Source organism: Propithecus coquereli, unplaced genomic scaffold (assembly GCF_000956105.1).
Source record: "Propithecus coquereli isolate 6110/MARCELLA unplaced genomic scaffold, Pcoq_1.0 Scaffold254, whole genome shotgun sequence".
NCBI classification, from domain to species: domain Eukaryota; kingdom Metazoa; phylum Chordata; class Mammalia; order Primates; family Indriidae; genus Propithecus; species Propithecus coquereli.
The window spans coordinates 174,379-183,099 of record NW_012148108.1 but is presented as its reverse complement, the minus strand read 5'-3'; the positions used below and the strand labels follow the sequence as shown (position 1 = coordinate 183,099).

General features: G+C 52.8%; 1 protein-coding gene across 1 annotated transcript in view; it reads left to right on the top strand.

Moving 5' to 3' along the window:
- Positions 1-1,158: 1,158 nt before the first annotated feature.
- Positions 1,159-8,721, top strand: part of WDR88 (WD repeat domain 88) — a 27,637-nt gene continuing 20,074 nt past the window's right edge. The window contains exons 1-4 of the mRNA XM_012647013.1: positions 1,159-1,307; positions 2,763-2,826; positions 5,199-5,337; positions 6,807-6,936. Of these exons, the coding sequence (XP_012502467.1) occupies positions 1,159-1,307; positions 2,763-2,826; positions 5,199-5,337; positions 6,807-6,936 (482 nt within the window). The remainder of the gene's footprint in view (positions 1,308-2,762; positions 2,827-5,198; positions 5,338-6,806; positions 6,937-8,721) is intronic.

Here is an 8,721-nt window from a genome sequence, read left to right as displayed (position 1 = left end):
GGCCTCCCAGAGAGCTAGGATTACAGGCATGAGCCACTGCGCCCGGCCAGCCCCAAACATTTTGATGGAGGGGTCCTAGGTGTGCTTGGGGCTTACGTGGGGTCTCTGAACTATGTCATCTCTGGGTCTTCTTCTCATCTGGAAAACACAGAGGACAGAAAGGTGGCTAGGCCTGGGATCTGATCATGAAGGGTGGTTGAGAGGGGCCGTCTGAGCACAGATCAGCACGCCAAGGTGCGGGAGGCTGGGGCACACGGGAGTGGGGGTGATTGCAGAGAGGTGGCCATCTGGAACCCTTCCGGGGCCTTGTGTGCATAGCCAGCAGGCCCTGGCAGGCCTGTGTGAGGGGAGTGCTGGCCAGTCAGGAGGGGCGAGGAGGGGGCAGGCCGGGGGAAGGCAGCGGTGTTGGAGCCAGGCTGCAGATGGTTGTGCGGCTGAGGCTGTCGCCTAAGACAGGGGGCGGTCAGTTCTGAGTTTCGCCGTCTCTTCTGGCTTCGGGGGCAGGAGGGTAAAACAAGTCACGTCTGGTTCCTGGGTTCAGTTTGGATATCTGGGCAGAGAATAGTGCCTCACCCTACAGAGGACCTCAGAGGAGCATCTTCGGTGTCATCAGTGGGTGGCAAGGCCGGGCTGACCAGGCAGGAGGGTTTGCTTCAGACCTCACGCCTAGGACCTGCCAACTGTGTGATCCTGGGTGGTCACAGGGCTTCCTGGGCCTCCCCACATCTCACAGGACCAGTCGTGCTGGGGCTGCCCCAGGACCTGCGTGGCCCATACCAGCACCCAGCAGACATCCAGTCCCTGCCTCTGCTGCTGTCCTTACAGACGCTCCTGTCCCCAGAGCCGCAGAGCCCCATGATGTCCTTGTTGGGAAAACTACTGGTTTCTCTGGAAGCCTTAAACCCTTTCCTGACCCTCTGGGGTGACCGAGAAACCCCGGGGGGAGGGGGTCTCTGCTGTTGTTGCCACCCAGGGGAGGGGGACAGTAATTTTCCCAAGTATGCATTTTGCTTGGCCATGGTTAGAGCCTTCCCACGTTCTTCTCACCTTTTGAGTGAGCGGAAGGACTCACGGTGTTTCTGTTTTGGCCGAAGGGCTCTTGTCTCCATAGGGACAATCTGCTGAAGACAAGCTAAGGGCTGATGTCGACCCTGGCTCATGACATCAGCAAACGCGGCAGTGACCACTCTCTCCCTCTCTCTCCCACATGGATTCGAGGATGCCGTTGATGGATCTCTGGTTCGCGACTTTGAGCCCAAGCCCCAAGCTCCTGTCTCAGAGTGCAGCATCACGGCCGACAGCAGAAGGTGGGCTCGCCCTCGCGGAAGCCTAGCGGGGAAAGGAGAGTGGGCGGGCTTGTTACAGGCGGGTCAGGGATAGTTTTTGGTTTTGGGGGGTTTCTTTTTGTTTTTAAAGCAAATATACAATTATAGTCCCATATATTGTTCTGAAATTGGTTTCCATTTTTTTGCTGTGAGAATCAAGCAGATGTGGTAACACTTTGAAAACATAAAGTGCTTAAAAGAGAAAATTTGTTGTGGCTAATGCAAAGCCAGTCTGAATTTTCTTTACGAGGTTTCTTTTCCATAGTCACTTGTAGACGGTTGCACCTGCGAAGCATTTAGCAATTTCGTCCTTAGCAATTCAAGCCTTCATTTCTCGGGGGAAGGTGAGGCCCGGGGAAGCAGAGGCATGCCGGGGCTGTCAGCTGGGAAGGGTCAGGGCTCAAGGGCATCGACACACAGAGAAGCGCCTCTAGGGTGCGTTTGCTCCAATCCACTCACGCAGACATGAGACGGGCCTTTAACAGACAAGGGAGTTTGCTTTAAAATGGATTTACTTTTACCATCAACAGCAGCTGTAAAACTAGTTAGCAGAAAACTAGCATGGGGGCTGGGCGCAGTGGCTTACCTATAATTCCAGCACTTTCGGAGGCTGAGGTGGGAGGATCCGTTGAGGTCGGGAGTTCAAGACCAGCCTGGGCATCATAGGAAGACCCCCCTCCCCCTCCGCATCTCTACAAAAAATAGAAAAATTAGCTGGGCGCGGTGGTGCATATCTGCAGTCCCAGCTACTGGGGAGGCTGAGGCAGGAGGATCGCTTGAGCCCAGGAGTTTGAGGCTGCAGTGAGCTATGATCGCACCACTGCACTTCAGCCACGGCAACGGAGTGAGACCCTGTCCATTAAAAAAACCAAAAAACCAACAAACAATAAAAGCCCCCAAAAAGTAGCATGGGAATTTAACTTTCACGGAGCCGTCGAGACCATTTATATAGAGGACAAACTTTCCACAGAAACATACAATGTAAGAGGACAAAAGTACATTTATATATTTTTGCTAAATGTATAAGAAAATCCTTCAGAACAAAATGAGCCGTCTGTTAAAGCCTTTTCCCGTAAACAGAGACGTGTGAGCAGAGAGGGAAGTGATTGTCTTGTGAGTTGCGAAGATCCCCTTAGAAGAAGAAAGTAAATGATAGAACAACAAAAACAAAATGATACTTTTAAAGTCCCGAATGTAACAGAGCATATTTGGGTGGCTGCAGGATTAAGGCAGTTCGTGGTGCTGCGGCGTCTTGTGTGTCAGGCTCTCTCTGGTTTCAAAGGATGCTCCCAGCCGGCTCACGGAGCAGCTCTCGAAGGCTACTGTATCACTGGCAGCCTCGGTCCTAAATTATAAAAAGAAGGAAAAGTCCTCATAGAAACCACAGGCATGATTGTCCTTGTTGTTAACCCCCAATGTTTGTCATTTTATTTCCAGAATTGTCGCAGCATCCTATGACAAAATGTTGCGGGCCTGGGACCTCGAGACTGGCAAGCTGCTGGTACGTGTGCCCTGCCCGGTGGGGGCGGCACGGCCCAAGGTTTGACGGGGCCTTAGGTAGCTCTGGGCCGGACCCGGGGTAGGGGGAGGTGACAAAAGTCCCGGTCTTCCAGGAAAGGAGCGTTTGCTCAGGGGCCCGAGACGTGGATGGGACTGTGCCCCGCGGCAGAGGCAGCCGCTGCTTACAGAGCCGCCACTGGCAGAGTTTGGAGGACGCGGGAGAGGCAGGGTGGACATTGGAGAAGGAAAGCCTCCGGTAGCGGGCAGACGGAAGGCTTTGGCTAGAAAGACGGGAAGGGTTTGGGGACGCAGAAAGAAGCCAGGAGTAGCGGTGGCCGGGGAGGGGCCCGGGGGGTGGTATTCTAGGGTTCCCTGTGGGATGTTCAGATTTCATGAGGCAAAAGGTGGCCGAAGAACCAGGTTGCTGGGCCTTCCCAATCGGTTCTCGCTCCGTCTTGGAGGGGGCCACCATCCGCCCGTCCGACAGGCCTGCGCCCCTCCCCGTCCTGCTCTGGGGCCTCCTCGGGGGTCCCCCCCCCACCCCCGCTGGCAGCTTCTCCCGGCCTGTCTTCTCCCTCCCTCTTCTTTTCTCTCCTTACAAAACAACTCTTCTTGTTAGTGCGAAGGACAATTTATATTCATCGTAAACATTTTTAGGAAGGCAAGATAAGCCACATTTTTTTAAAAAACCAGAAAAACCTTAAAACTACCACTCTGCTTACAGCTAACATCTTGGTGTGTTTTTTCCTCCATATGAACACAGGCCAGCGCGTCTGGCTAACATAGTGTCATCATACATACTTCCTTCTGGGCCCCGACTTTCCCCCACTTAACAATAAATCGTGAATAACTGCGTGTCTACGTCATCCTTTCGAATGCCGTCCATGAGACTCCGCAGAACAGCTGGGGCGGGCCCTGTCTCACCATTCCTGGCTATAGGACATTAAGGCTGTTTTTCTTTTTGTCTATTGTAAACAAAGCTACCGTGAGGACAGTTTGCGTTTATTTTTTGTACATATGCTCCAATATTTCTTTAGGATATATAGCTAGATTTCGTTGCTAATTTAAACAGTGTAGAAACATGGAGTTTTAAAATAGCCTTCAGAAAGCCATGCCAACTCATGCCCTGGGCACCAGAGCTCACCTTCTCCCCTCCCCCCCACATGCCGGGTGTCATGATTTTTAAAAACTTTTAGCTGATTCAGTAGGTGCAGAGTGAGACTGGCACTGTTTGCTCCTGACTTTGAGCATTTTTCCAAATGTTTATTTTTTCTTATACATTTCTTGTTCTGGCTGCAGCCAGTTTTTCTATTTGAGGTGATTTTCTTTTTAAACTTTTTGAAAGTACTTTTGTTTATTTTTGTTGCACAAACAATTCATGCCACTTGCCAACTACATTGCTGAATTGGTTATCTAGGGCTGCTTGACAAATTACAACTTAGCAGTTTCACATGACAAACGTTTATTATGGCACTCAGTTTCTGGCAGTTAGAAACCTAAGGGCGGCTTGACCGGGTGGTTCTGGCTCAGGTCTCTGGTGAGGTCACAGTTCAGATGTCATCTGGGGCTACGGTCATCTCAAGACGCCACGAGGCTGAAGGTTCCCTTCCGAGATGGCTCGCTCACCTAGCTGTTGGCACGAGGCCTCAGTTCATCTCCCTGCAGGTCTCCATGGAGACACAGGGCTAGTCGAGTGTCCCCGGGACATGGCAGTTGACTCCACAGAACAAGTGGTCCAAGAATGAGCAAGGAGCAAGCTCTGATTTCTTTTATAACCTCTTTGTCACTCACTTTCTTTTCTGCCTTGTTCTCGCTTCACTAAGTCCAGCCTGCACTCGAGGGGAGTGGACCCAGGCTCCACCGTTTGCAGGGAGGACTACGGAAGAATTTGTGGGCATATTTAGAAACGGTTACAATAGTGATACACAATTTATAGCATATGGTGAGTCCCCCTTTCCTAGAGTGTTGAGGAGCTCGTTGTCCCCTTTTTGTGCTTTGCTGCCAGCCTCCCCCAGGGGACAGTGAGGGGCCGGGGCTGTGATGTCTTGTCCACACTCCCAGGCACAGGGCAGACATTCGATAAACACCTGTTTGTGGACCTGAGTGGGAACAGTCGCCGTTACTAGGACCTTGCCGCCCGTTCCGCTAGGTGCTCTCCCTACCCCGTTCGTCCGTCCTAGACGCAGATTAATGCATTACATTTATTAAATTAATTAGTTAAACAAACTTACGAATCCAGTCCCTCACTGGCCTAGCCCGTGACGAGTGCACGGTGGCCACAGAGCCCAGGTAGGACGCTTCCGTCCCCACAGACGGTGCTGCCGGGCCCTGGGCGAGAGAGACAGCAACCTTCCGCTTGTTGCCCCGTTTCAGTGGCAGGTTGAGCACGATTCCTTCATCGTCTCCTGTAAGTTTTCTCCCGACGGTAGATACGTGGTCTCGGGCTTGGACGTGGGTCACGCCATCTGCGTGATGGACGCGGAGAACACCGCCACCATTTCCCTCGTCAAAGGTGAGGTCGCGCGGGCTCCCTGTCTGCTCCGCCTGTCGCGGCAACAGCCGCTTGTCACTTGTGACTTTTGATTGCTTTATTTGGTGAGACTGTAACGGCGTAAACCACGTCATTATTGCTGGGACACTTGTTGGTACAAGCACAGTTAAACCCAAGGCCCGTCCTCTTCAGCTAATGCTTGTCCGTTCAGTCCCCGGCTTGTAACGAACGAAATGATGTTCTGCTCCGACCGCGCGTGGGCATCCGAAGCCTGGTCCTTTGTTGAGCGGAGGCTCAGCCTGCTGGACGTTTTTACCTGTATTTTTTTTTTTTTTTTTTGAAACAGGGTCTCACTGTGTTGCCCCAGCTAGAGTGCCGTGGCGTCATCCTAGCTCACAGCAACCTCACACTCCTGGGCTCAAGGGATCCTCCTGCCTCAGCCTCCCGAGTAGCTGGGACCATAGGCATGCGCCACCATGCCCGGCTAATTTTTTCTATATATTTTTAGTTGTCCGATTAATTTCTTTCTATTTTTAGTAGAGACGGGGTCTCGCTCTTGCTCAGGCTGGTCTCGAACTCCTGAGCTCAAACAATCCGCCCGCCTCGGCCTCCCAGAGTGCTAGGATTACAGACGTGAGCCACTGCGCCAGGCCTACCTATATTTTTAAAACATAAAAATAGTAACCACCGTATGCCAATTTCCCGGTTGCGACACTGTGCCGTGGTGGTTGCGCAAGATGTCATGTGGCTGGGAGCGGGGCGAAGGGCACACAGATCTCCCCGTGTTATTCTTTACGCCTGCACTTGAGTTCACAGGCGTCTCGAAATAAAAAAGTCCGTAACCATTGTAAAGAAATTCCTTATGTCAAGTAAAAAGCAAAAAGCCTGTTTACACATCCCGCCTCCTCCCCGGCGGTGACTGTGACATTGCTGGGTGGCCTCCTGAACACACCAGCACTTTGCATGTGTGTTTGGTTTCCTTTTATACACGTGGCACCATGACGTGTGCACTGCCCCACGGCTGGCATCTTTCCCTTAGCGGGTCACCCCTTACTCCATCTCTTCTCCACGCTCCGGCCACCGCCGGGCCTTTGCACGTGCTGTTCCTTCTGCCTGGAGCATCTTTCTCTCCTGCTTCCCCCGCTGACTTTTAGGGCCCTTCCTGGACCCCTTAGGGCAGGCCAGGCTTCTGCTGGCCGAGGGCCTTGTGCATTCGTCCCAGGGCCCGTGGCCTGAGGCAGGTCACTGCCTGCTCCACGGAGTCTCCCCCATCAGACTGGGAACTCAGCGAGGGCAGAGAGCAGGGGGGCCGTGCTCCCTGCTCACAGCCTGGCACACAGCAGGCACTCAGGAAATGTCTGTGCAGGGCACAGGCCCTTGTGGAAGCTGGAATTGCAGTTCGTAGTATCGTCGTTGGCTGGGGGCGTCGCGCGAGCCCTTTGGCCCAGCCTGCGGGAGGCGTGGTAAGGAGTCACTTCCCTGTGCCACAGGTCATCACCGGAAGTCCATCACCGCGTGCTGCTTTGACCCCGACAGCCAGAAGGTGGCTTCCGTCTCGCTGGACAGGTGCATCAAGATCTGGGATATCACGTCGCAGGCCACACTGTTCACCATCGCCAAGTGAGGGGGCCCCCGGAGGCTGGCAGCGCCCCGAAGCAGGGGGTGGGAGGGACGTCCCGCTTATGCCCTCCCTCCCGGAGTCCACGCGTCCACGTGGGCGCTCCTGCAGCCTGGTCGCGGGTGGTCCGACGAGGCTGGAGGTAGGCAGGCCGGGGTTCTTATATCGTCCATGTCTTTGCTGAGGTTTTCTGTCTTTTCATTTGTTTCAAGCATAATTATAACTGTCCACGTAAGCATTTTTATGACGGCCACTTATGATCTGATCCTGGTCAGATCACTCTAGCGTCTGTGACATCTCAGTGCTGGCACCTGTCGATGATCTTTCTCATGCATGTTGAGGTTTCCTGGCTCTTGGTGGCATGAGTGATTTTCAGTTGCATCCTGGACGTTTTGGGTATTATGAGACTTGGGGTCTTATTAAAATCTTTTGTTGGCCGGGCACGGTGGCTCACGCCTGTAGTCCTAGCACTCTGGGAGGCCGAGGCGGGTGGATCGCTCAAGGTCAGGAGTTTGAGACCAGCCTGAGCAAGAGCGAGACCTCGTCTCTACTAAAAATAGAAAGAAATTATCTGGACAACTAAAAATATATATAGAGAGAAAAAATTAGCCGGGCATGGTGGCTCATGCCCATAGTCCCAGCTACTTGGGAGGCTGAGGCAGGAGGATCGCTTGAGCCCAGGAGTTTGAGGTTGCTGTGAGCTAGGCTGATGCCATGGCACTCTAGCCCGGGCAACAGAGCCAGACTCTGTCTCAAAAAAAAAAAAATCTTTTGTTTTAGCGGGACACCTTTCCACAGCCTGGCGAGGGTGGCAGCCTGGGCTCCCACTCGACTTGCCGACGGGGTTCGGGCTGGAGCTGCAGTTTTCCCTGAGATGTTTGCCTGGGGTGAGGCGGTTGCTTTCCAAACGTTTTCTGTCTTGCTAGGCTGCTCCTAGCCTGGCCTTTTGGCTAAGGGAGAGCGGGCTTTTCTTGGGGACTCTTTTTTTCCCCTGTACCCATTATGGTTTTTAGTTTAGTTTAGTTTTTGGTTACAGGTTTTCTAGTACCCAGTCCAGGATACATGGCCCAAAAAAGAAAGGAGGAAACTCACAGTGTGTTGTGCTTGGGTTCCAAGACCCCTGACTGCCTCTTCCCGCCGCCTTTCATAGTCCTCTTATATTTGCTTCATCCCTGACTTCCCGGGCTGTTGGCTGTGCTCAGCAGCGGGAACAGGGAGAAGTGCCTCGGTTCTGTCCTGTCCTGAACCGCAAGTGCAACATGAGCACTGCCCCCAAGCTTTTGTACACGTGAGATGGTCTTTCATGAGAGGTGGCATTTGTCTGAAACGAGAGTCCATCATGGCGACAGAAATAGCGCTGGTCCAAACCCCGGTGCCTGAGTTCTGCGGAGGGCTCGTTGTCAACCACCTGTACGTGCTGGGGCGCGGCTCGGCCCACCGGGCCCCAGGGACTGGGCAGTGTGTCCTGGACACCCTTGGGGACTGGATACTTCTCTTTTTTGATCTTTCTCAGCTGGTGTGTTTCAAAGAACCAAAACAGGGTCCAGAACTCTGACCTGAGCTCTAGAAAACAGTTTCCTGCAGCCTTTTCTTTTTAGACAGAATGGTTGATTGTATGATCCAGAGTACCCAGAGGGGCACAGTTGTGTTTATGGGTTCGCTTGAAAACTCTGCTCATAAGAGGAGGTGAGAATCGTGGGAAAAGTACATTGAGGATCGCAAATAAAAAGTGGCAACATTCTGACTTATTTCTTTTTCAAAAAAGAAGACATTTAAAAATTGAGAAT